This window comes from Phodopus roborovskii, unplaced genomic scaffold, assembly GCF_943737965.1.
Source record: "Phodopus roborovskii unplaced genomic scaffold, PHOROB, whole genome shotgun sequence".
Lineage (NCBI taxonomy): Eukaryota > Metazoa > Chordata > Mammalia > Rodentia > Cricetidae > Phodopus > Phodopus roborovskii.
Genome location: NW_026125281.1, coordinates 24928293 through 24955907, shown reverse-complemented (window position 1 = coordinate 24955907; position 27615 = coordinate 24928293). Strand labels below are relative to the sequence as shown.

General features: G+C 41.2%; 1 protein-coding gene across 3 annotated transcripts; it reads right to left on the bottom strand.

The window, feature by feature from the left end:
• Nucleotides 1-27615, bottom strand: Armc1 (armadillo repeat containing 1). Of its 3 annotated transcripts, none has more exons than XM_051198342.1 (7): nt 27480-27615; nt 20403-20623; nt 13948-14039; nt 9638-9827; nt 3355-3471; nt 3193-3267; nt 1-2553 (listed from the first exon to the last, which is right to left on the bottom strand). In XM_051198342.1, exons 2-7 carry the CDS (start codon nt 20583-20585, stop codon nt 2362-2364), a joined length of 849 nt encoding a protein of 282 aa, XP_051054299.1. In that variant the 5' UTR covers nt 20586-20623; nt 27480-27615; the 3' UTR covers nt 1-2361. The 3 variants fall into 3 exon arrangements, with proteins under 3 accessions (XP_051054299.1, XP_051054308.1, XP_051054317.1); XM_051198351.1 differs by lacking the exon at nt 27480-27615 and adding an exon at nt 27155-27209; XM_051198360.1 differs by lacking the exon at nt 27480-27615 and adding an exon at nt 27143-27208.

The following is a 27615-nucleotide window of genomic DNA, read 5'->3' as shown; positions in this document are numbered from 1 at the left end:
TCAATTTTCATTGTTATTTTATTATTTTACAATATATTTCAAAAACTGCCATTACAGTCGCCTTGACTCCTCTGAGAGTCCTGGAATAAAGGAACACCTACATACACATAAACATCAGTTCAAAATATAAACTGTCCTGACCATCACTACCAAAGGGCTATAGCTTTTAAATAAATGTGTGACAATGCAAAATAAAATAAAAATGTGTTAGAATATAAAGTAAACTTTGCTTTAATGACAATAGAAAAGAGGTGGTTCTGTTGTTTTATTTTCAACACATCTGATTCTGGCAGCAAGTAGTATTATGTGTTAGCAATGTGCTCTGCTTTTTTTTTGTGCCTACTACTTGATCAGAGATCAGACATGTGGAAAAACGATCTAAATGTCTTCAACACCCTCATCCAGAAAGCCACAATGAGCTTCTGGGTTTGTTGACTTTCCTTTTAGAAATCCAGCTACATCTATTTTCACATCAACATCACTAAGAACTAACAGGAAGAAACTGCAGTCACCTCATCACCATGAAGAGCTGCTGTGTGCGCCTTGTCTGATCTTGGACACAAATGGGTAGCACACTGCTAACACGTAATACTACTTGCTGCCAGAGTCAGATGTGCTGAAAATAAAGCACCACCTCCTTTCTATAGCATTGAAGCTGGATTTCTAAAGAGAAAGCCACAATGTTAATGAACTCAAAAGCTCTCACACGCTTAGTATTTTATGATGATTTTCCCCCTGGTAACACTGGACAATTTCAATTTTCTCTAGAAGAGAAACAACAAGAACACAAGGAAACTCTCCAGAGTCCAACTTCAGTTCACATTCTCCATGTAGCAAAAGAGCAGCTCTACACGATGACAAAGGTGACTGCAGTTTCTTCCTGTCAGTTTTAGTGATATTGACATAAAAACAGATTTAGCTGGATTTCCAAAAAGAAAATATTGGTTGTCAAATATTTTAGGATCTTAAGAAAGCATCACAAGCATGTAATTCAGTCTTAAAAAAAAAAAAAAAAGAAAGAAAGAAAGAAACATGTGTGCATTTATGTTATCTTACCTTTACTGAAGTCATTTCTCTCTTTCTGATTAGACATGAAAAAATAAGACTAAGTGACCAGCGCTGGCTTTCTTTCTCTAGAAGCAACAATTTGGGGTTTTATTGTTTTATTCAATTTGACTGCACAAAAAGGCAATAAAAAAAAAAAATCTCTGGAATGGGCATGTAGCAGACAGTTTATGTCTGAAGTCAGACTAACCAAGTGGCAATGCAGCATTCAAGGAATCCAACTTAGTTTTCAAGTTTGTCAGCTCTTTAAACTATTCACTATTGCTTTTCTTGCCAGGCTGTGGTGGCGCACACCTTTAATCCCAACACTCCGGAGGCAGAGGCAGGCAGATCTCTCAGTTCAAGGCCAGCTGGGTCTACAAAGTCAATTCTAAGACAGCCAGGGCTATACAGAGAAACCCTGTCTTGGGGTGGGTGGGTGGGGGAAATCAAACCTATTACTCTCCTCTAGCAGGACAGTGTCACCACAGGTTACAACTGCTCAAGAGATCACAATGGACTTAATTCTCAAAAGTCACTATGACCTACGTGAACAGGAGTCAATAGAGCCACGCTTGGTCACATTCAAACTCTCCCAAGAGTACTTTGCTGCTGTTCATATCCCTGTTGTCTTAACTGGTTCACAGTAACCTTCCTTATTAAATTATAGCAAGTAAGATTGTAAGGTTTTTTTTTTTTTTTTTTTTGGTAGAATTTTTTTTTTTTAGGTACTGCTATATCCAAATGAATATAATTCCATTTGCAAAATGCCATTAATAATGTCCTTTCTATAAACATGGTTGGCAAAACAAAAAAGGCACAGAAGGGGGATAACTAGGTATGTTTCAACTTTCAGAGACGGTACCAAAGCACATGTCACGTATCGTTCATGAAGAAAAGCTGCTAAAAATTCATGCACAACTTGAGCTATGCAAAACTTCTCTTCAGAAAACTCCTGAGGCTTGAGGAGAAAATGAGTTTTCCTAGTCACATGCTTCATGTAAAACAGAATATAAAGCTGCACGTACATTTGGTTTTAACAGTGGACCCATGTTTTTCAAAAAATAGGCAATTAAGCAAAGGAAAACAATACCAAAATACCTTCACAAACCAATTCCACAGCAGCTCTGTCTGTCCTGTTTACCAATCGGTGGGGAAAATGTCCAGTCAAATGTAAAATGCAGCATATGCAGTCATGTAATCTAGAAACTTTCCATGATAACCTATTGCAAATTGCACTTGACAGTTCATCAAAACAATGGAAAGCTGGCCCCCTGTTGATTTGCACAGTCCTTGAGCCCCAAGCTGAAGTTGAAGTCACCAGTAAAATGATCTGGATAAAAAGTTTGCAGCTGTGCTCAACCAGCTGGCTCCACCCTCGGGGTGTGAGCCAACCCTGGACACTGCCTTATCCTGTTCCTTTGTGGGGCTCTCGTCCTCAGGAAGGTAGTCAGGCAGCTCTGTGTTCTCTTCCACTTCCACAGGGGCATCTTGGAAAGGGACCAGCATCTGACACACAGAGAGGCATGAGGATCCATTAGGAACCCAACCTAACATGACATCATCCATGCCCTAAGTCACATCCTCAGCCTAAGCATCGTCTTCATCCCAGAACTCTCACATGACACTCTAGGAACTGAGTACTCTGTCAGCATCGAGGAGAGTGTGGCTGCCGTCTAGTGGGGTTCTAGGACAGAAACAGTTAAACACATGCAGGGCCACTCTGAAGCCCTGGAGTGCCACAAAGCTGCTCATCTGTAGAAACCAAAGAGACTCACAGCTTACATACCCATCCCTCCTCACAGACCAAGAGTTCGCCATATTTACTATTCAAAGAGACTACTTTCATTTTCTTGCAGACACAAAAGTAGTTCTAGTTAGAAAGGAGTCCTGAAAGGCAATGCAGGACACTGTCATTTACCTACATATACAATCTGCACCACACCTCCACCAAGGTCACAGCTTTCTTTACAACACTCTAAACTTCACAAAAGATCTCTCTATACTCCTAAGATGGATATTAACTATTAATCAAGATAAACCACATCTTTCCACTTCATAACTATGCCTCTACGGATGCTATAATCCACTACCCATTAAAAAATCAAGACCCCAGTTCGCTAAGAATGAAATAAAGTAAAGCCTTACCTCTTCTCCACTTTCGCTCTTTACAACCTGCTGCGCTTTCATGACCTTGGTTGATGCGATTGCTGACGCCAGAGCCTGGGATAAAAAGATACAAGGAACAATTCTGAATGATGACTTGCTTACTTCCAACTTCAAGCCCATTCAGTCATTCAAAGTACTAACCTCTGCTTTCAAATCTGATCGGATTCGCACCACACATCTTTGTACAGCCATTTGAAAAGTAAAGCTAATAACACCTTTAATTTTTAACAAAGCCTCTTCGCACAGATTTCTTCGAGACTGAAAAGGTGAAAGCAAACTGTTATTAAAACAGGAAGAGGAAATAAATCAACTTAAGCCACACTGACCACTCATTCGTGTGGATGCTGTCACTGTAAAAACACCACAGAACAATCAAACAGACACGGCAAAGCCTACTACACACAGACCGACACAGCAAGTCCTCCACAACAGCTTATTCCTACACTGCGCACTGCAGGGAACTGAATAGGGCAGGTACCTGTCTGTCTACCTAAGCATATCTAATCCCATCGCACCAAAGTGACATGCGTGGTCCACCACTGGCAGAGACACGAAACATTATCACGTGTTATTTGGTATAGGGCTAGGTCTGCATAGGAAAGGAGGCAAAGTTACAACACAACACTAATTCCTGAAATATTTCAAATGTCAATATTAATATGTAGTTTTAGTAATTGTCACCCAATGCTAATTTATATTATAAGAAGAACAAGTAAATAACAAAACAAAGTGCTCAGAAACTGAAAAGTTGCAGTTCCTCGAGTTTGAGGGTACAAGCTGCAGTCCGTAAGCCATTTTTGTCAAGTTCTACTGGGACAGCCACATTCATTTACTCACATATACTGATTTCAGTTTCATACTAAGTCAGAGCTGGCAACTATAACAGAGACCATATATGGTGGGCCTAACATTCACTCCCTAGCCCTCTATTCTAGTTTAAATCTCAAAGCTTAAGCTAGAATTAAAAGAATTCAGTGTTTGAGTCATTGTCCCTTATAAATATCATTTCATCCTTCATCCGTGGCACTCCCAATGGCTTCCAATGCAATGCCAAGCACTATCAATATTCTCTCGTGGCTTTCATTTTCCTCTGCTGGTACCCACATGGCCTCCGATAGTTTAAAAGCCAGGGTACTAGATACCTGTCCTGTGTCTCACTTCCCCACATCTTACTCTACTGTCTCCTCTTGCCCCACTGTCCAGTGCCTGTGACTAAGAAACTGCTTTCTCCTCCGCCCCTAAGGAGACTATACTCATCACTTCAGCTGTATTTCAGCCCATATTTCAAATTTAGGCAAGCACGAGTTTAATCTTACTGTATATAGGCCTTTATTTTTGTAAGTAGTTAGGTTTGAGTGTGCGGTATCCATGGGAGGGGAGGGGATATAAGCATGTATGTATTTGTGTACATGCGCCCAGGAAAGCTTGGAGGATACAGGGGGGCTTTATCACTGTCTGCTCTACTCCTCTGAGACGGGACCTTTCACTTTACCTGGAGATACGGTTACAACCAGCAGGGCCTCGCAATCCTCTGCTCTGGCCCCACAGAGCTGGGGTTCCGTGCAAGCATGCCTGGCTTTGTACATGGGTTCTGAGATTTCAATGCAGGTTCTCATGATTGCACACCAAGTACTCTTACGTACTGAGCTATCTCCCCAACACCTTTTGGATTTTTGTGTTAGCTTTAAAGAAGTCACTGTCATTCATATTCAACAAAATTAACAAGATATACTAGAGATACTTTATGTATATTAATATATTCCATTTAATCAATTTTCATACATCACAAATTTTCTAGAAATGTTTTGGGCTTTGTAGCTCAGTTTCAGTAAGTTAATTGTTAACTTATTTGATGTCTGTCACAGGTAAGGATGTAGAAGTGACCTTCCCCATCACACATACACACTGAACCTCACAACTTTAGCTTTAAACCCTAAGCAAAACACTAGAAAAGGTTGTGGTTACTCTAGAAAATCTACCTAGGCTAGGCATTGGTGGCACACACCTTTAATCCCAGGACTCAGGAGACAGAAGCAGAGACAGGAGGATCTCTGTGAGTTCGAGGCCAGACTGCTCTACAAAATGAGTTCCAGGACAGCCAGGACTGTTAGAGAAACAACCATGTCTTGAAAACGAAAAAGACAAGAAAATCTACGTGGCACAGGTAAAAAAGTAAGTGGTGAATTACCAGTTTAAGCGTCTACCCCTGAATATGTAATATGTAATTTACTCTTGGTCAAGGTAACTCCAATTAAACTGGAGGCATATAGACTAGATTAGGGTTAAACAATTAAAAATACAGAAAAAATATTATATTGGGAGAAAAAAAAAGACAGTGATGCTTAGATGCTTAGATACTGGAAAAGTTACACCTGAGGTATATTAGAACCCAGCACAGAATGTTGAAACTGATGATAATCTTGGCTGTCAGCCTGACTGGACTGAGAAATGCTCCAGATTAGGAAAGCACACTGTGCATGGGACAGGAGAAGAGCTCGAAGGAGCACTGGCTGCTCTTCCAGAGGACCTGGGTTCAAGTCTCAGAATCCACATGGCAGCTCACAACCATCTGTACGACCAGTTCCTGATGATCCATCTGACACTCTCTTTCAGACTCTGTGGGCACTACACATGCAGGCAAAACACTCACAGTATGGTACATATCTAGTATGCTGTTTGTGAGGGCATTTGCAGAGAATTCTCCAAAAGGAGTATGACCCCCTCTGAACAGAGATGCACCATCCCATATGCCGCGGTCCTGGGTAGAATAAAAATGGAAAAGAAGACAGCCCCACCAGACATTCCCTGCTTCTGAGATGACCCGCCTCCTCTATCTGCCTGCAATGATACAGCGTGTGTGTTAGGCCCAAGGTCTCAGGATTCAGGAACCAGGAACTGAAAATTGTAAATCTAAATAACCCACTCCTTCCTTGAGTTATTTCTGTTAAATATTTGCCCCAGCAACAAAAAGTCTAACAGAAATCAGCAACCTCCCTGAGCTGAGGACATAGTCAAGAACCCAGAGAGGTTAAAGCAACTCTAGTTCTCAGGACAAAGCAGACCAAGAATGAGAAGAGGACACAGAGGAGACCACAGAGTAAAGATTAGAGTCACCCTCATTTTGAGCCGACTGATGATCAATCTGTGCGTTAGGAAGCAACCTGAAGCTGAGCAAAAATCTACTGGGAGGAACAGAAAGAACAATTCTGCAGGCTCACACTCCATTGAGAACTCATCATGTTGTGGCACACACCTTCAATCCCAGTGCTTGGGAGGCAGAGGCAGGTGGATCTCTGTGAGTTCCAGGGCAGCCAAGACTGTTACACAGAGTAATCTTGTCTCAAGAAAAGAATGCATCATGTTTCCATGAGCTGAGCTATGCTATGCTATGCTATGCTATGCTATGCTATGCTATGCTATGCTATGCTATGCTATGCGATACCTGGCAAAACACAGGGTAGGAAGAGAGCATCAGAAGGCACTGTCTCAACAGTGTAGCAAAGCTATCTCTAGGCTGAAAGGTATGGTCCTACATAACAAAACCATAGAGCAAAGCTCCAGAACCAACTATTAACAAGTGACTGATTCAGAATAAAGCTGAGCAGGGTGTGATGCATACCTTTAGTCCCAGTTCATGGGAGACAGAGGCAAGCAGATCTCTGAATTTGAGGCCAGCCTGATCTACAGAGAGAGTTCAAGGATAGCCAGGGCTACACAGAGAAACCCTGTTTGGGGAAACAAAACAAAACAGAATAAAGCTAAAGAGTATTTAAAAGCTTTGCATACAAATATATGCTGTGCTCCACAATACACAAAATATCTCACATCCAATAAAAAATTACCAGACATTCAAAAGGAGCACAAAAACACTAAATTAGATAAATAAAAAGCAAAATCAGAAATAATACAGTGGCAGAGTTAGTGGACAGGGATATTAAACAATTTTCCTAATCATTTTTCTATGCTCAAAGAGATACAGCATGAACATGCTATGAAAACATCATAAAAGATCAAAGTCACATTTCTAAATATTCTATAAAGCAATGTTCAAAATGAAAAACGCACTGAAAGAGATTTACAGCAAACTGAACACTCACAGAAGAAAATTAGTGAACACAGAAACAGGAACTCTTCTGAAAATGAAAAGCAAATGAACAGAACACCAATGACCCATGAAGGAATCTAAAGTACAAATAACACATAAGTCATCGTCATGGCCCCCTTCCCCTGAAAGGGAAAAGGGGGAAAGTTAGTTTTGATGATATGGTTGTAAGTCAATCCAAATTTGCCACAAATTTAAATTCACAAAGCCAAGAATTTGGATAGAACTGAAACAAAATCAATACAAAGCAAGCCTGGGTTCCTGCTAGATAGTGAACTTCAAACTCAAACCACTGGGAAGGGCCCTGTCTCTCAATACAGTTGATACACCTTTAAAGCTAATCACTAAACTCAGATTTAGGAAGGGAATATTAGGGCCAGCACTATAGAAGTAAAAAGTTACTAAAGGCCTAAGTATCTTTCCCTGGTCTTGGAACCAAAAGTGTTTTAGATCTGCAAGTTTCTTACAGATTTTACAACTTTTATGTAAACTTCACTAGCTGGACATCTCAAATTCAAAAATGATTTAATTCTTCGGCTAGAGAGATAGCTCAGCACTTTAGAGTGACTATTGCTCTTACAGAAGACCCAGGCTCAACCCCTCCCCCCCCCCATCTACATGGTAGTTCACAACCATTCATAAACTCCAGCTCTGGGGAATCCAGTGCCAGCCTCTGGTACACATACACACATGCAGGCAGAACATGCACACATGGAAAACAACCTAAAATCTAAAGCAAAATTTTACTTAAAAAAATTCTCCAAACTCCAAACCTTTCTATCATATTGACATTTAAAAAAAAAAGTTGGATATTAAAACATTTCAAATTTTGCATTTTTGGATCAAGGACACAGCCTCTACAAACAAAAACAAGGAATAACTGCATGCCAAAAAATGGCCTCAACAAAATATACACAGTAGTAAAAGACATAACCAAAGCTTACTTAACAAAAAAGAAAAGGAAGGAAGGAAGGAAGGAAGGAAGGAAGGAAGGGAGGAAGGAAGGAAAGAAGAAAGGAAGAGATGAATAGACATACAAGTAAAGAGATTTAATTAATAGTGAAAAAACTGCCCACAAAGGCCAGGGCCAAATGACTTCAATGATTTCAACAAAATGTATAAAGAGGGGCCAGAGAGAGAAATGGCTCAGAGGTTAAGAGTGCATCTGCTCTTGCTGGACACATATTCAATTCCAAGCACCCATGTCATTCAAAGAACTTAGCAACAAAAGACCATTTAAAAAATAAAAAAAGGGCTGGAGAGATGGCTTAGGGGTTAAGAGCAGTGACTGCTCTTCCAGAGGTCCTGAGTTCAATTCCCAGCAACCACATGGTGGCTCACAACCATCTGCAATGAGATCTGGTGCCCTCTTCTGGCCTGCAGTCTCTGTGTACATAATAAAAATAAATCTTAAAAAAATAAAAAATAAAAATAAATAAAAATAAAAGGAAATGAACATTTCTCTCAAACAAATCTGAAATAACTTAAAACATATACATAATAACCCAATCAATCCCTAATAACTAATGCATTTCCAAAATGTTGCTTAACAGCATTAGTTATCAGGAAACTGTAAATCAAAACCATAAGCAACACTCCAAATCCACTAGAATAGCTAAAAAATGGCGAGTGGTGAAGAGGATGTGGAGAAACTAGGCTCCTCACACAATGCTGGTTGAAATACAAAATTGTGTAGCCACAGTGCACTATGTGATAGTTCATTAAAAATTAGACTTATAATTACCATATGCCTGATCAATGCCACTAGATATATATACCCAAGAGGATGTTAACATGTATAAACACATGCTCCTAGCAGGTTTCTAAGAACCAAGATGTAGAAACAACTCACCTGTCCATCAGCTGATACAGATAAGAAAAATACCCCACATCCATTCAATAGAATACATACAAAGAAGTGATGTACAGATATATTCTACAATACAGATGAACCCTGGAAATTATGCTATCCAGAGATTCTTTTAATGCCTCCAGCCCCTAATGGAATCTAACGTTTCTGACGTTAGTAAGATATCTCATCTGTCAAATCACGCACAGCTCTAATTAGGCCTGTCTGCTTCTTGTATGACTATCAGTTCAGGGTCTCACTGCACACTCTTTAAACCCTACTATTAGCATCATGGACCTTTAAAACTGCTATGTATGTCCATTAACCAATATCATTAGCATAAAATGTCCCTTTTGTCAAGAGTATAAAATATTAATATGCAACTTTTTCTTAGAGCATAGCAGAAAGTGAATGTAAAGAAAGTGGTGATACAATTGCTCTTGCCATCTTAGAACCACATCTGTAAATCTTACCGTATCATCCAGACCATCTATCTGCAAAACTACCGTTTTGGCACGTTTGTTTGTAGTTCCTAGAAAAAACTGAGCTTTCCTCCGACGTGAATTCACTTCATTAAAACTATCACCATCAGCCATATTGGAGGACTGAAGGATGTCATAGATTTCAGAGGCCAGAAGTTTTGTTTCTCCCGGAGTTGTAGTCCTTGAAAAGAAACAAAGTCACTTTCGCTGACTCTGTAATTTTACTTTTCAACTCAACAAAAACACCAATGAGTCTTAGAATAATCAATAATGGGCTAACTTTCTCTACCGGCTTCAACGAAAATGGCCCCATTGCTTCACAGGGAGTGGCACATTAGGGATGGCCTTGTAGGAGGGAGTGTGTCACTGGGGGAGAGCTTTGAGGTTTCAAGTGCTCAAGCCAGGCCCAGTGTCACTGTCCCTTCCTGCTGCCTGCAGACCCAGATGTAGAGCTCTCACAGACCCAGGTGTAGAGCTCTCACAGACCCAGATGTAGAGCTCTCACGGATCCAGATGTAGAGCTCTCACAGACCCAGATGTAGAGCTCTCACGGATCCAGATGTAGAGCTCTCACAGACCCAGGTGTAGAGCTCAAACAGACCCAGATGTAGAGCTCTCACAGACCCAGATGTAGAGCTCTCACGGATCCAGATGTAGAGCTCTCACAGACCCAGATGTAGAGCTCTCACGGATCCAGATGTAGAGCTCTCACAGACCCAGATGTAGAGCTCTCAGCTCCTTCTCCAGCAGCACGTCTGCCTGCACGCCGCCATGCTCCCCACTGCGATGATAATGGACTAAACCTCTGAGCTATAAGCCAACCACAGCTTTCCTTTAAGCTGTGTTGTGGTTATGGTGTCTCTTCACAGCAACAGAAACCCTAAGCCACTATGCCTGGCTAGGTGGTAACAATCTCCTAATTTCATTTCAAGCATGATTCATTGAGATTCAGAATCTATCCTAGCATGGTACAAAAGTACATTTAATTAAAGTCATTAGATAGGAAACCAAGTAACAAGATCAAGTTGTCAAATTTCTCTGCTACTACAAATCTGCTTGAACCATCTCCTTTCTGTTGATTCAGGTAGCTTAAGTTATTTTTAAAACTGAACTGGAGAGGCAGAGAGCTGCAATGTAGACATTTTTCAGTGTTTGAAAACCAATCCAGTGAGATGGAAACTACTGGCAAGCATATGAACGATGCCATTTAAAGAAATATTAACAGAGCCAGGAAGACAGCTCAACAGGGCAAGCATGTGGCATGCAGAGTGAGAAATGGAGTTTGGATCCCCAGCACCCACGGAATTGCCAGGTAGCATGACAGTCTGCCTGTAATGCTAACACTAAGCAGGCAGCGACTGACTAGGATAACTAGACTAGCTATATTAACAAAGCATTCAAATATGGATACTGGTAATGCTTATTTTGGAGAACAGAAGTGACTTTTCCCCAAGCCTGAAATGGGAGCTGGGGGGGATGACAAAAAGATTAAGAAGCTTGGAAGGGGACTTTCAAATAAATGAGAATTGGTATGTTACTTATTAGTGGAGCAAGCAAACACCACACTGTACTAAAAATGTATACTTCACTTTAAAACATAAGTTACTTTGAGAATCCATACAGACACTCTGCTTGGATCCCCTCAGAAAATGGCCTTTTATGGCCTTTAATGACAAGGAATATCTGGCCCACCAACACAGCAGATAGATCCCGTGCATGTCTTTGGGCCCAACTGTCCTTCAAGCCTCTGAATAGAATTGGTTTATACAGATAGACTTGTGCACACATGTGCTCGCAACCTCACAAGCCAATGAGATCGCTCAGTGGTTAAAGGTGCTTCCTCAAGCTGTCTTCTGGCCTCTACAGCCAGGCACACACCCATGCAAAAATAAACTTAAAAAGCTAAGTTAGATAAACTAATTAAATAAATAAAGGACTGTTCTTCTGTAAGTCACAGCAGCAAACATAGCAGCTTTGGAACCATCACAAATCCAAGGGCAGGAGATGTTCTTCCCAGGCAGCCTCCAGTAAGATGTCATTCACTGTAGAACTGATCTAAAAGGCATTCTTTGCTTGCAGCTGCCCACTAGGATGGCTGTCAGGTCTATACTGTAACCACACTCTGTCCATCTGTCCTTTCTTGTTAGTGTGTACTGGAAACTTTCTCTGCCCAATCCTGTTCCTACCTTCTTTATGTCTAAGACATTAATCTACATTTCTAACTTTATCTTAGATCTCCTTCCCTGACGACCTGCCAAGATGTCTTCAGTTTCTGAGTAACTTCACAGCAGTCTCCCTACTTTGCCAATGTATCTTTTTCACACACACACACTTTACCACATCCTTGAGCCAACAAGATTAGAAATTACTTTATAGGTTAAGTGTATGCTGCCTGAACTCACTCTAAATTTTTAAAAGTAAAATGTATTTTAGTTTTTAAACTTTTTTTTAACATTTTGTCATTTTTATGTGTATGGATGTTTTGTCTGAATGTATGTCTATGCACTACATGCATGCAGTGTCCACAGAGACCAGAAGAGGAGTCCAGATCCCATTGTGGGTGGCCCTTGGGAAGAGCCTGCAGCACTCTGAGCCACAATCCCTCTCTCACTGCTTTTAGAAGCTGTCTCCAGAGTCCAAGCTGACTCTAGCCCCTGGCAATCCTGTACCTCAAACTTCTGGATGCTAGAATCTTAGGTATGAGTAATAACACCTGGCTTTCAACACTCCTTTCGTTTGGTTTTTGAGACAGGGTTTCCCTTTGTAGCCCTGGCTGTCCTGGAACTCACTCTATACACCAGAGATTCGCCTGCCTCTCTGCCTCAGGAGTAACAGGGTTAAAGGCGTGCGTCACCACCTCCAGGCTTTAACACTGCTTTTAAATCTAATTTTCCACATCATATTCTGTTCCATTTACTTTCAAAATCAATAACTATGCCTATTTAAGGAATATACAAGCAATGGATTTTTTTCCCATAAGCTTTCAATCAGATTCAAACAACCACACCAAAAGAAAGTCTGAATTTCCATGAGCATGGTGAAGGAAGGGCCCTTTGAGTAAAGCTAGATGAAGTAAATGATAGCAACAGTCCACCATGATACCCCACTGTAGACCATTTACTATGACTAGCAGTCTGGCTGCTCTGCTACCAAATCAAGTTATGTTCTTTAAAAAGCTTCATTCAGTGTAAGACTTTTTCTATAAAAAATTCTCCTCTCCCTCCCACCCACCCCCCCCCAGCCTAGCATGGATGAAGCCGTGAGTTTTATACCCCATACCATAAAATCCAGGTATGGTAGCACACACCTGCAATAACAGCTCTCTGGAAGTAAAGGCAGGAAGATAGTAGTAGTTCAAGGTCAACCTTGACTACAGAGTAAGTTTGAGACCGGCCTGAGCTCTGTGAGGACTCTGTCTCAAAAATAAAATAAATGCACATATATAGTATTCTTTTATTTTTAGGCAATGGCCCATGGGTGATTTCTTGATATCCTTATTTAGCCAATAGTAGATAGCTGAATTTAAAATTTTTATACCACAAATACACAACCAGTTAATAGACTAGAAAACACAGTGGGGTTCAAGTGGGGAGATGGCTCAGTGATTAAGAGCACTTCCAAAGGACCCAGGTTCAATCCTCAGCACCCACATGATAACTCACAACTGTCTGTAACTACAATTCCAGGGGTTCTGACCCTCCCCCCACAGACATACATGCAGGCAAATACCAATATACATGAAATAAAAATAAAGTTAAAAAAAAAACAATGGGAAGGAAATGTTTGACAGATACTAAGAGCCATGGATATTCAGCTGTCTTGAAATTTGGACAGAAACCTGTTGCCCTGTTTCTGCCACATCAGTTGCAAATGTCCTAGGATTATCACTATAATATAGGAGAGAGAAGTAAATTATGGAATACTTATTAATATCTCCAAAATAACAGGATGGATGCCAACATTTTATATAACACATATATAAGTACTGTTAATAACCATGTTTACCAATAAAAACAAAACTAACAACCAGGCATGGGGGCCCATACCTTTAATCCCAGCACTCAAGAGGCAGAGGCAAACAGATCTCTGAGTTCAAGGCCAGCCTGGTCTACAGAGCTAGTTCCAAGACAGCCAAGGCTACACAGAAAAATAATATTCACTAGCAAAACATTTTTGGACATAAAACTTACAGGAGTCTATCTTCTGTGAGAGTTAAAATTTCTAAATAATATTTTAAACTAACAATAAAATTTCGGTAAACTTAACATACAAACTCATTTCTCTCCCTCCTCTGTACTTACTTCTGGATGACGTTCTGTAAGCTTAACATCATCCCCAGCTCTCCCTTCATCTTCTCTCTGTTTGCACGACACTCAGCCAAGTATCGGAGCGCCTGCAGCAGAAACAACAGTCAGCTCACACATCTAGACTGCTCATAACTTGGTCACTTATAATCTACTGCAAGAGGAAAAACAGTAAGTTTTTATTTTCAGCATCAACTGACTTTAAATTCTTTTAAAATAATCTCCTAGGGGCTGTGGTGACTGAATTTGCCATATGAAATGAACATTCATTCCAAGGTTACCTGCAAGGCCAACATTAAGTTATTTCACTTTCATTTATCATTTCATCTTTACAAGGCCTCAAGAAGCTATATCCCATTTATTAATCTCAAAAAGTAGTTCTGATAGCCATCACCTCCCTGGATCCTTTTTACACACTAATTAAAAAGGCTAACCTGATATGCAAACTGTCCTTCCCTGCAGAAACTTATACTCAATGCCTGTTTCAGACACGGGTCAAACGGAAGCATATAGCAGTATCCTTAGGGAAAGGGGAGTGAAGTAGGTTCTAGAACTGGCTCTTTCCTTCACAGCAAACATGGTAGCAGTCTGAAGAAGTCACAGCAGTCATACTTGCAGAGAAGAGGCACACTATAGTGTCCCAAACAGCAGGAATCCCAAAGACCTACAGAGGGGGCCCAGAGAGTCTGTATTTGCATATCAATCTGCACATGGGAAGTGTGAAAGGCCACATGGTGAGGGAATAACACCACCACAAAGTAAATCAAACACACCCCTGAGCTCAGGATGAAGTGGGAACAGTTTGGGATGACATCTGCCAGAGGAACAAAGACCTAACCTAACCCGATGAGGCATTGGGGTGAACACTTGAATGTGTTCATCTTGGCAATGGAAATAACAGATTGTACACACTCTAACAAAGCCCAAAGCAATCTTGAAAAATCAACCTGGCCCCAAGCTACCTAAAAGTAACGCTGAGAAGAATTCAACAGTATTTATAGAAACATTTAAAACTTTTCTTTTTTCTTTTGGTTTATTTTTTGAGACAGGCTTTCTCTGCGTAGTCCTAGCCATCTTGGAACTCCCTCTGTAGGCCAGGCTGGCCTCCTCGAACTCAGAGTATCTCCCTCAGTCTCCCAAGTGCTAGGATTATAGGTGCATGCCACCATTCGAAGATGAAAAGAATTTTCAAAAACCAGACACATTAAATGTAACCTATATCCAGAATCAAGGTAAAATAGAGATTATGACTGAGAAAAACATCAAAAACTATTATAATACATTTCATGTTTGAGGAAGAAAAATGAAGATGAGGAGGAGAGAAACGGAAGCCATTAAAGTGGCAAACAACTTCCACAGGACAAAACATTTAAAATGAAAGCAGTTCAGGTATTCAGAATAAAGAGCAGTTGCGCTTAAAATAAAGTACAGAAAGGGGATTAAATAAAGGTGTAGCAATGTCTACAGCACAACATACGCTAAGGTTAGTAGACCTAGAGAGTAGTGGGATATTTTCAGCAAAAATTAAAAATAAAAACTTATGAAAAAAATAATAGACCCAACAAATTCAACATGAAAATATACAATAAAATCTACAATACCCATATCAACCATTTCCTGAAAAACAGCAATGCAATTCACAGATGAAATCACAAAAGCCATTATCGGGGTGGCAAGATGACTCAGCAAGTAAAAGGACTCAATGGAAGCTGGATGAAGAGTTCAGTCCCTAGCCAGGGTTTGATTTCAAGCCTGAGGCCAATCCCCAGAGAATATAGTAGGAGAAAGTCCACTCTTGAAAACTGGTCTCTGACCTTCACAAGCGAGCCATGACACATGTGGACACACAACACACACACAAATAAATGTACAAATGTATAAAAAGTATTCAAAAAAGTACAGCGCTTTCCTTATTAGAAATCCTACATATAGGCAGCCTGACACAGTGGCCACTCCTGTTTCCTCAGCACTCCAGAGACCAAGGCAGGCAGGCTGACATGAGTTCCAGGCAAGTCTGATTTACACAGCAAGTTCTAAGCCAGCCTGGACTACAAGAGTGAGACCTTATGGAAAAAGACCAAAAAAAAAAAAAAAAAAAAAAAAAAAAAAAGGATGCTAGTCTATGTTTAGGAGCAAAGAACACCAGAAACAGTAAAGATGAAGATGAGAATAAATATAAAAGACATTTAAAATTGAATGTGATAGCACATACCTTCAACTCCAGCTCTGAAAAAACGTGAACAAGGGGGGTTAATAGCTGAAGCAATACCAGATATGGTGACACATGCCTTTAATCCCAGTACTTTGAAAGCAGATCTCTGAGTTCAAGGCTAACCTGGCCTACAGAGTAAAGTCCAGGCCAAACAGGGATACATGAGATCCTGTCTCAAAACAAAACCCGAATTGGAGACAAGTCTAAACTCCAGGGCCAACAGCACTCCAAAAATTCCTTTCAAACTTCCAAGTGACATAATATTTGGAACTGATTGTGGTAGCACATGCCTGTAATCACAGCATTTGAGAGGCAGAAGCAGGCAGGACTCTTGTGAGTTCAAAACGAGCCTGGTCTTAACATAGTGAGTCCCAACAGCTAACGCTATCTAGAGAAACTCTGTCACAGACGAAAACTAGCTGAGTTTTTAAAATTTTAATACAATGTAAAGTGAATTGAATGCTAGGACTTAGCTAGGTGCTTGCTTAGCATGTGTGAGGTTCTAGCTCAGTCCTGAGCATCACACACACCAAGACTGAAAGCATACTGTTTAAAGCAGTAGTTATGTATGTATGTATGTATTCACATTGTAGAAGCACATAGAAGTGTAATACAAGATGAAACCAAACTAAAGGAAAAAGAAGGAAATATACTGTGTATGATTCTCACATCATACATAAAGCACAGGACAGAAGTACACAAATGAGTTCACAATGCATTTTATCAAACTGGGAGTGACCACTGAACTAACTGAAGCTCTGTTACAAAGGGGACTATTGAACGTATATCTGCTTGTCGCCCTTCTTAGAACTTCAATCCCTTGGCCTCTAGATTTCCATTAGCTCTAGCCTGCCATTTCAGCTCCCTTACTACTCAGACTGGCACCTAAAATTTCACCACTTTAACCAATCTTGCCATGATCCTACTCTAACTCCCTTGTAGTCACTCTGTCCAACTTACCTGGCCAAGTATCAACCCTGGACAAATCCAGCTATTAGGCCTTCAGCGCCTATAGCAGGCCTGAAGTGGGAAGAAAAGTAGTTTAATAATCCAGGATTAGATCATATCAATCCAATACTACACTAAGCAGTTCTCAGCATACTGAGCAATTTTCCCTCCCCCACAGTAAACAGCCTTTCCTAGTGTGTAATTTAGGAAATCCTCCTCAAAAAAATTACCTACTCCAGCCAGATGTGATGGTGCCATGCCTGTAATCCCAAAGTGAGGGAGACAAGACAGAACAGGCTACGTAGTCCCAAAACAACAAGATAAAACAAAATATACTGATGTGGTTTGCATCTGGAATGTCCCGCACCAAAGGGCCATGTTTTGAAGAGCTGGTCTAGTTTGGGCACTATTTTGAAGACTGTGGGTCCTAAGGAAGTTCTGGCTAGATCACTACAGCAAGGAGGGGAGCTTGTGAAGGTTATGCCCACTCCTGACTGCGTCATTTCACACTCGCTACCGCTACCACATTCTCACCACCATCAACTCATGAACTGAGCCGCTCTGGCCATGCCTTCCAAACCTTTTTCCTCCTGCCAGTTACTTCATCAAAGCAGCATTTCATGTGACACAGGCTGACCTTTAACTCCTGGTCCTCTGCCTCCAGCCCATCTCTTTTGACTGTTATAGAAACACTGAGGCGTGCACATAAAGAAAATGTGTGGTGACCGCCATGTACCCATCACTCAGCTTCAGTAAGCACCAGTCATCACTTGACAATCTCGTTTTATCCCTCTCTCCAGTCCATAATCATAACTGAACATTAGAGATCAGCATATCTCATCTGCAGATATTTCACTACATCTAAGAAAGTTGTTGGTATTTTTGTTAATTTTTTGTATTGGGTTTTGAGACACGATATCACTGTGTATACATGGCCAGTTTGGAATTCACTATGTACGCTATGCTGGCCTTGAACATAGAGATCTACTTGCCTCTGCCTCCCAAGTACTAGGATTAAAGGTGACACCGTGCCCAGGAAGAAATTAGCTTTAAATTATCTTAATACTATCATAAAATTCTACACAAATGACCTTTTTAAAAAAAGTACTTTTCTTCAAGTCTTAACACATTTTCATTGTCTAGCTAAGCTAAAACTTCAACAGCAGGACAGTCATTGTTTTGCTTTGACAAAGTATCACTTTGACAAAGTGCTAACTGGCCTGGAACTCACTGTATAGACCATGCTGGTCTCAAACTCAGAGATCTGCCTGCCTCTGCCTTTCAGGTGCCAGAATTAGTGTGTGTCATCACACTTGATGGCATTAAATTTTTAATTTAATTTTTACATTATTTATTTTGTGTGCATGACCCTGCATTATGGTCAACATAATGCCTGGAAGTCACAAGACAACTTCCAGAAGTTGGCTGTCTCCTCCCAACATGTGGGTTCCAGGCATCAATTCAGGCCATCAAACTTGGTAGCAAGCACTTTTATCGGCCACGAAACCATCTTATTGGCCATAATGACTTTTTTTTTTTTTTCAGTTGTTTTATTTTACACATATAGGTATTTTGCTTTTATGTATGACTGTGTACCATAAACTAAGGTACCCTGCAAGAGCAGTCTGAGCTGTTAAATACTGGCTTCTCACCAGCCTTCATAGTGACTTTTTAGTGTCATCTACTGTATACTACACATGCCCTTCCAGACACTTAAAAGTTGCTTATGATGATTTGCCTAAATCAGGATAGAAGTCCGGTCTACCAATAACATTTGGCTGATACATCCCTGAAGATATATTACAGTTGCTTCCATCACTGCTCTGTCCTCCACTCCAGCTGCCTTTTTTTCTGTATTAAGTACTACTGAAGGGACCAAATTTTACCTGTCACTCAGAAATTCCTCCATTCTGGATGTCTGATGGTCTTGGGGATCTTTGGCATGTTTCTCTAGCCTCCACATTTCTCATAATTCCTTTTGAATTGTTGGCTTTGGTCCTGTACACTTTCTTTCCTTATCTGTCTTCCTTACCGTATATTAAATTAAGTGTGTGTCCATCAGCTAGTGAATGGATAAACAAAATGGTGTATGTGCATACAATGGAACGTTATCCAGACATAAAGAAATGAAGTATTGACACTTGCTGAGGTTTATCTGGGCCAACATAATACAAATCACAGAAAAGTCACAAGTCACACGTTATGACTGTATCTATATGAAAACTCTATAGGCACATTTGCAGAGTAGCAAACACATAGTCTGGTGCTGCCTACACAATGGGGATGGCACTAGGAAATAAGAGGTGACCAGTAGTACAGTGCTCTCTCTGGGGCAATAAAAAGGTTCTAAAGTAAGATGTGGTAATACTCTCCTATAATCCCAACATGTGACAGGCTAAATCAATAAGATCTCAAGTTCCAGGTAGTCTTGGATACCTAAGAAGACTATGCCTCAAAACAACATAACAAAATTAAAATGCCCTAAAACTGACTACAGGGATGGCTGTATCACTCTGTGAATAAAAGCCACTCAAGTGTCCACTTTAAATGCATGAACTTTACCATGGAATATAGGTTACATCTTTAAAAGCTATTCTGTACCAGATGGGGTTGTGTACATCTGTAATCTCAGTACTTGGGAGGCTGCGTCAAGTTAAGGTTAGCCTGGGATACAAGATCCTGTCTCCATCTCCCTCCCCAACAACAACGACAACAGAAGCTGTTATGAAATATAAATATATATGGGAGATGGATGCAGTTCAGTACAGGATGTACTTGACATTCATGACACCCTGATTTCAATCCCTTGTACTAAAAAGGTACCTTTCTGAACTCAAGAGTTCTCATAATTGATGGGCTTGGGAACATAGATCAGTGATAGAAGGCTTGCCTAGCATGCATAAAGCCCTGTGTTTGAGTCCTAGCTATACACATAAATGTGAGTGTTGGAGGAGAGAGAGAAAAGACAGTAATGATCGGGGTGTGGTGGTATATGCCTGCAGACAAAAGATGACCTGAGTCCAAGAGTACAGCAACGTCCCATGTCAAAAAGAAAGCGAAAATAGTAGATCATGTCAACTGAGAATACCAAGTACCAGAACATTAAAGGCCCAAATTAACATGTGGCTATTTGAGTTAAAGAACTACACATATACCACAGTTTCCATATTTTTACATACCAAAATACAAACTGCATGATCTAACAATGTCTTTTACCATGTTAGCAAAGGTCTTTGAAAATTCTTACTTGCAAAATTAAAACACCAAGACTGAAAATATTAAAGCAACTTACAAGTAAAGCTGAGTGGACAACAGGGGGGTTGGGATGGTCCATAAACAAAATAAGGCCAGGCAGACATCCCTGATCCTGGACGATGGCTCTTCTATTTAATGGATCTGCCGCTAAATCCCGTAGCTGATTAACTACCGACAGAGCATCAGGCTCTTCGTTCATAGTAGAAGAGGAGGAATTCATCTTCTATGACATGCACATGAATAAAATCTTCTCAAATTCTGTAAAAAAGAAAAAGTAAGGTTGACAAAATGAGTTCTAGTCGGTCAAGGTAGACTAGGATCCCATCTGATCAGACTGGCCTCAGACTACCTATGCTGCTAAGGCTGTCCTTGTTTCCTGATCCTCCTGCCTCTACTTCTCAAAAGCTAGGTTACAAGCATGCGCCAACTATGCCTAGCTATGGTGCCTTCAAAGTAACTCATTATAATATCTTTAGAAGGAAGCAGATGAATCTAAATCACATACACACAGAAATAAGAACTGGTTATTCCCGAGCTTGTGAAAAATAAAGTGAACATAAGCCGAAGGAAGAAATCAAGTTATTTATATATGTAAAAGAACATATGTCATCCTCAATATTCCCATAAATCCTATTTTAGCAATACATATTTTAGCACTACAGTTCCAATAAACAAGGTCTTTATGTACAGGCTTGTAACCTTTGCTCCCCTTTTCAACCTGTAACACTGCCAGGACTTTTCCTCTCCAAAAACACTTCTAGGCCTAAAACAAGTGCCTCAAGGAAAAGTAGTGAGCAGACAGCTTGCATTTTTATTGCTCATCTATCGGGAGGGGTTGGGGAGAGACACATAGCAAACTATCTACAAAGGACAAAATTTCCTAGGGAAAGGGAGAGCACCCAAGGAGACCCTTGCCAGACACTGTGGGACACCCAAGCTACCTCGAGATGGAGACAGGAAGATCTGGAGTTCAGGACCACCTGGGACAGTACTAAGACCCTTTGTCAAAACAAAAATTTTATTCAAGGAACTGAGGGTACAGCTAAATGGTAGAGCACTGCCTAGCACAGCTCACTTAGTTCCTAAGTTCAATCTCAAGGTCAGAGGAGAAGGAAAGAAAAAAGGAGCTTCTCTACAGGGAGCCTAGAGCCCACGCTGTATGTCTTATCTGTGTGTCCACTGAGCAGCCTGGAGGACTGCAATGAAACCGGACCCATCTCTGTATGTGCCATCTCCTAATGCCTAACAGAGACACAGTAAGAGGGGACAAAATATGAGGTGACAGTGAAACAGTCAGAGAAGTTAAATATTTGTTCCAAGTCATCAGGTGGAAGTATAGAATGGGGGGGGGGTCTTATTTATCCGTATTTCCTGTTTCTCAGCTGCCTTTTACTTTCTAAACCCCCCTTTTATAGTCAATGTATCTTTTCTTCATATAAGTAACTGGCATGTCTGAGTTTGGTAGGTCACACCTATTATTATCTCAACACACAAGCTTCAGTAAGGCAGGAGGATGTGAGTTCATGAGTTCAATGCACGGGTTACAAGTAAGTCTCTGCCTTAAAAAACAAACAAACCAAAAAAAAACAGCATTTGAGAAAACGTCATGTATAGGACATGTAAAAGCCAAAGAAATAAACATTAATAATTTTTGTAAATGTAGATTATTTAAAATCAGTCTACAACTAATAAGACTTTGTATTATATTCCTTATTCTGAAGAACTTACAGGTGTTAACATACCTAAGCAGACACAGTCTTAAAAGTCCAGAAAAGACTATGAATTTATTTGGTGGAAAAGGGTAACAAAGCAGACCAGAACTCAGCATAAAAGCACAGGTACTAGTGGAGGAAAGGGAGATAAGTAGCCTAACCGGAGCTCATGCCTGTGACCCCAGGCCTCCAGAGGCTGAGGCAAAGGGTCAGTCAGCCTGACTACAGCAAGACCCTGACTCACAATCCTTCCAGACACTAGCATAGCTATGTGGGCCACCGTTAAAACACTGACCTGGAAGCTGGGCAGTGGTGGCACACATCTTTAATCCCAGCACTAGGGAGGCAGAGGCAGGTGGATCTCTGTGAGTTCGAGACCATCCTGGTCTACAATGGCTAGTTCCAGGAAACTAAAAGTCACAGAGAAAACCTATCTTGAAAAACAACAACAAACACACACACACACACAGACACAGACACAGACACACACACACACACACACACACACACACACACACACACAGAAAAAACCACTGACCTGGGTCCTATGTTCCATACTCCAAAAGACACACCTCCTAGGTTCTTTATGCATTCAGGTCTCCCAGTCACCAGATGAGGTTTGGCCACTCAGACACTGTGCTTTAGGTCACTGCAGGGACTGCCTAGCAGTGAGTATCCCCTGCTCTTCAAGAGGGACAAGTTCCCAGTAACCCACACCAGGAGTTCCCAACAGCAAGTAATCTCAGCTCTAGAGCATCCAGTGTGCCTCTGGCCACACACAGGTGCCAACACTCACACAGACACGCACATACATGCACATTAGTAAAATCTTTTCTAAAAAGCTAACATTTCGGGGAAACCCTTTACACTCTATCAGGGTCCACATCTGTAAGATGGTGTTGACAACACAAGCTACAAAACATCGTACAGTATCCATGAAATGACAATATATACAAAGAACTTCTATGCCTTCCACATAACAAATGATCAATAAAACGTAGTTTTCAGTTACATGATAAAAAAGAAAAACGGTAAGATTATTCAATAGTGTTAGAGTAACTACCTAGCAATGTTATTAAAAACAAGTAATGGTCTTTAATATTGAGAAGAAAAAATACATTAATAATTTTAATGCAAGCAAATATAAAGAACTCCAGGAAAAGAAGACTTTATAACAACATAACCTTTATCAAGTAATTATCTCAGAATAAAAGTACTATGGTTATTTTTGCCACCCTCAAAGTCAGGATAAAAGATGACCTGGACTGAGCACATGGACAGGACTACCAGGTTTAGAACTTGTGGCCACTTAGGTCTTCCATCAGCATCAACCCCTGCTTATGAAGAGCAGCTTACCCACAGGGTTTGTTCTGTCAATGGCACACATCTCACCCAACCTGAAGGAAGAACTAAGTACTCAGCCACGCATGGTGGTGCATGCCTGCCAGCCCTGCACCAGAGAGTTGAGAAGCAAGAGGAAGCAGTTCAAAGTCATCCTCAGATACATAGCAAGTTTGAGGTCAGCCTTTGCTACATGAGATACTGTGTCAAAAAACAAAAACCAAAACAAAACCACAGATCATAAGATGGCTCAGTAGGTACAGGCACTTGCTGCCAATTTTGGCAGCTAAGTTCCCTCTCTGGAACAAAGAACTACTCCATAGCTTGTCCTCTGACTGCCACCCTCAACACAGTGTGACTTATGTGCCAATGTACACATAACCCTACATACAGTAAATAAACGTATGTTAACACATACACACCAACAACAAAACCAAACATTACATACACTGGGTTTCTCACAGAAACCAGACCTTCCGTGAGACTAGAGAGTTCTGTTTTTATCTGCCATCCTTGGCTAATTACTCAATGGAGATTATCCCTTAAATGTCATACATAATCTTCCTGATCCTTTGGAAGGGTCTGAAGTCAAAATACCTTAAAACTTCCAGTCCTCAAACCCTATTGAGAAGGGTTCAAATGAACTAGGGTGTATCTAGGAAGAGTCAGGAATATCAGGCAATAACAGAAACAACTACATCAAGCAGAACTATGCTCAATTGCATGGCAACCGCAACTTATGAGGCAAGAAAAGCAGCCTGGAGTTTGGATTTGCCCTCCAAATTACAGGTTTATATAAAACTTCAATGTCAAAAGTTCATTTTATTTTAATATCTTGGTGGCATCAGGTTACACACACCCCTTTCTAACTATGTGGCCCGAATCTTTTTAAATAATCACTGTTTCTTTAGACTGCTGAGTTCACATAAGCAATTTTTACTTTAATTTTATTTATGAGAGGTCTCACTCAACAGCCCAAACTAGGTTCAAATTTGTAGGAACCTTCTTGCTAAAGCCCCAACCTTAGCACACAATCATGCCTGTCAAAACAGATGATTTTTTAAGAGTTATGCTGGGGGTAGGAAGACAGAAGTAAGTCTAGGGATAAAAGAGTGCTTGCCACATACACATACAAGGAAAGCAAAAGGAGAAGGAAGAGGAAGAAAGACATTCTCCTCCCTGCTTCTAGAGTGACACACGTGTCTGCCACTGCCTGGCTTCAAAGTTAGACTTTGGGGATGAAGAGATGGCCGAGTGGTTAAAAGCACATACTGCTCTTGCTGAGGACCCAAGCTCTGCTCCTAACATCCATGTTTGGTAGCTCACAACACCTGGGACTCTAGTTCCAGGGTATCTGACCTTCTCTGTCCTCCACGGGTACTTGCCCACACACATATAGTTAAAAATAAATCTTTTTAAAAATTATAAGTTTAAGCTTAACTTATTCACTGAATATATTTTGTAGGGTTTTTTTTTTAAACTTTTAAGTTAAATTGTTTGATGGAAATATTTGCCTTCACATGCTGAGCAAATAGTTATAAGTGATTACTGCAGGATCCACTCCAAACTTTCTCTATTCCAAATTTAACAAACCTCAAAATAAACAGAGGAAGACAACAAATGAGAGCAACACATAATGAAGAGGCCATCATGAAATCCATTACTTTGTATGCTAATGCAGGAAAAGTTTTAATTCATTTGTGGCACACTAAAAATAATTTTAGGGCTGGAGAGATGGTTCAGTTGATAAAGTATCTGCTGTGCAAGCATGAAAGCTGAGTTTACATTTCATACCCCACTGCAGAAGCTGGGTGAAGTGGTACATGTAGTTAACCCTACTGTAGAAGGTGCAGACAGGAAACCCATGGAATTTCCTGATAGACCCTGTCAAAAGAGTAAAGAGGAGACCGACAAGACACCTAATATCGATCTGTAGTATCTACATATGTGCACAGACATGCACATGCATCCTTATGCACACACCCACTTGAGATCACTGTGTACACACACACACACACACACACACACACACACACACACACACACACACACACACACACACGACAGAGAGAGAGAGTACACAGCACCGGCAAAGAGGGATAACTTAAAATAACCTAAAATGCTGATCTGAGCAAATTTATAGTAGATAATGACTACAATGAAGATTTTGTTTTAATCCTTCCCTTACTTTCTATACTGAATACCACATTAGGCTCAAACACAAGTATCTTTGTTCATTTGTTTGCTAGTTGTTTTCATCCAAAGCATTAATGTCAGGAAGCATGGACCTGGACAGCCTCAATAAATACAATTCCTTTGAACATCAGTAGGTATTTTTGAAGGCACATCAAATGATTTCCTCTGCAAACAGAAGCCTGAAACCTTATACTGGCATATGTATAAGCAAATACCTCTGGGCAACAAACAGAAGTGGAGCTGGAGAGAGGTCTCAGCAGTGAGACCTAGCTGATCTTCCAGAGGTCCAAGTTCAATTCCCAGCACCCAGATAGCAGCTTACAACTGTAAGTTCTAGATCCAATGCCCTCTTCTGGCGCCAGGCATGCACATGGTGCACAGACATACGTGCAGGCAAAATACTCACAGAAAATTGTTTTTTTTTAATTTTTAAGAAAATACTGAAAACCAAAACTATTTGAGCAATGAGATACCATGAGTCTGACAGTTTCAGCTTTATTATCAAATTACCAAACGAATAAACTGGAAAAGCCCCCTCCCTTCCAAAGAAACTAACTGGAAAGTCTTTGGCAAATGAAGAAAACTGAGGGGTAGGCCTTGCATAGGAAGACTGCAAACCGTGTGTGAATTAATCAAAGGTTCTTTGAACAGTCAGCAGTAAGTTAACATTTCTTTTGTCTTAGTTTGTTCTTTTACCTTTAAAGCCAGCATCTGCTGTCTTACAAAATAATATTGAAACACCTTAACTACTGATGTCTATTTTAAGACTTGGAGCTGCTAGGTTAAAATTGTTGAGCAGCATATTTCATCTCTTTGAAAGAAAAATCAGTCTTGCAAATGACAAAACTGTGAAAAAAGTTGTCCTTGTCTTTCTCAGTGTTAGAAGGTTTTTCTTTTCCCTGGTCGACCTATGTAGACGAGGCTGTCCTGGAACTAGCAATAATACTCTGCTTGCCACTACCTTCCAAATGCTGGGATTAAAGGCACACACCACCACGGCCCAGCCTTACTCTCTCTTCCTTGGTTCTATATGGACAAACAAAATCCTCCCAAACTTTTACTGCGCATTGCGATCACCTAAGGAATCTTGTTAAATAGCAAGTTCAAGCTCAGTGGGCGTAATGGGGTCTGGGAATCTGGAAGTCCGACCAGCTTGCAGATGAGAACTAAGGCACAGTCAGGCAGGCATGTGTGACATCTGTATTTGGGCTAAAGTCGGAACGAACGGTTCTTCTTTTCTTTCGGCCAAGAATCACCACTTAATTCACACAAGTATTAAGCGCTCACGTGCTAACAGCTGAGGCGGGTACACTCTTAGCCTAAGTCCTACCGAGTTAAGTGACATTGAAAAGCAAACACCACCACCAAACACTGAGATCCGATCTGGCTTCTCCCTGAGATTAACGAACAGTAACTCTGGGAATTGAGTTACCTCCTCCAAGCCTCGGCTTCTTCACATAACGGCCTTGAGCGGGTTTCAGGTTTGAAAGAAAATTAAGAGCAACCAGGCAAGCACAGAACAACTGACCCAAGAGGGTACCTTCCACTGCAAGCGCTGGGGAGAGAGGATCACGCCGGGAGCCGCTAACTGCGCTTTAAACGCCCACCACCTGTGGACACGGTTTCTCTTGAGCGAAGGCCTGCGCTCAAACTCGCAGGGATTTACAGAAAGAACGCCGAGAGACGAAGCGTAAGCACAGAGGCGGGCGCCACCCGCCACCCGTGGGGCAGGCCGGCTGGTCAAAGTCGGATGCGGGGCGGAGAGCGAGCGTCCCGAGCCTGCAGGACGTCCCGCGGGATGCTGGCGCCGCGGCGGGCCCGCGGTGCGGCGGCCGCCTCCCGACCCAGTGCCCCGGCTCACGTACCCTGCAGAGCTCCGGGCGTCCGGAGCCAGCCGCTGCATCAGAGCCGCACCCACGACGGCACAGGACGTGCGGCGCGGCGACCCCGGGCCGCGGCCTGACTCAAAGGAGCACAGGGCTGAGCCGCCGGCGGAGGAGG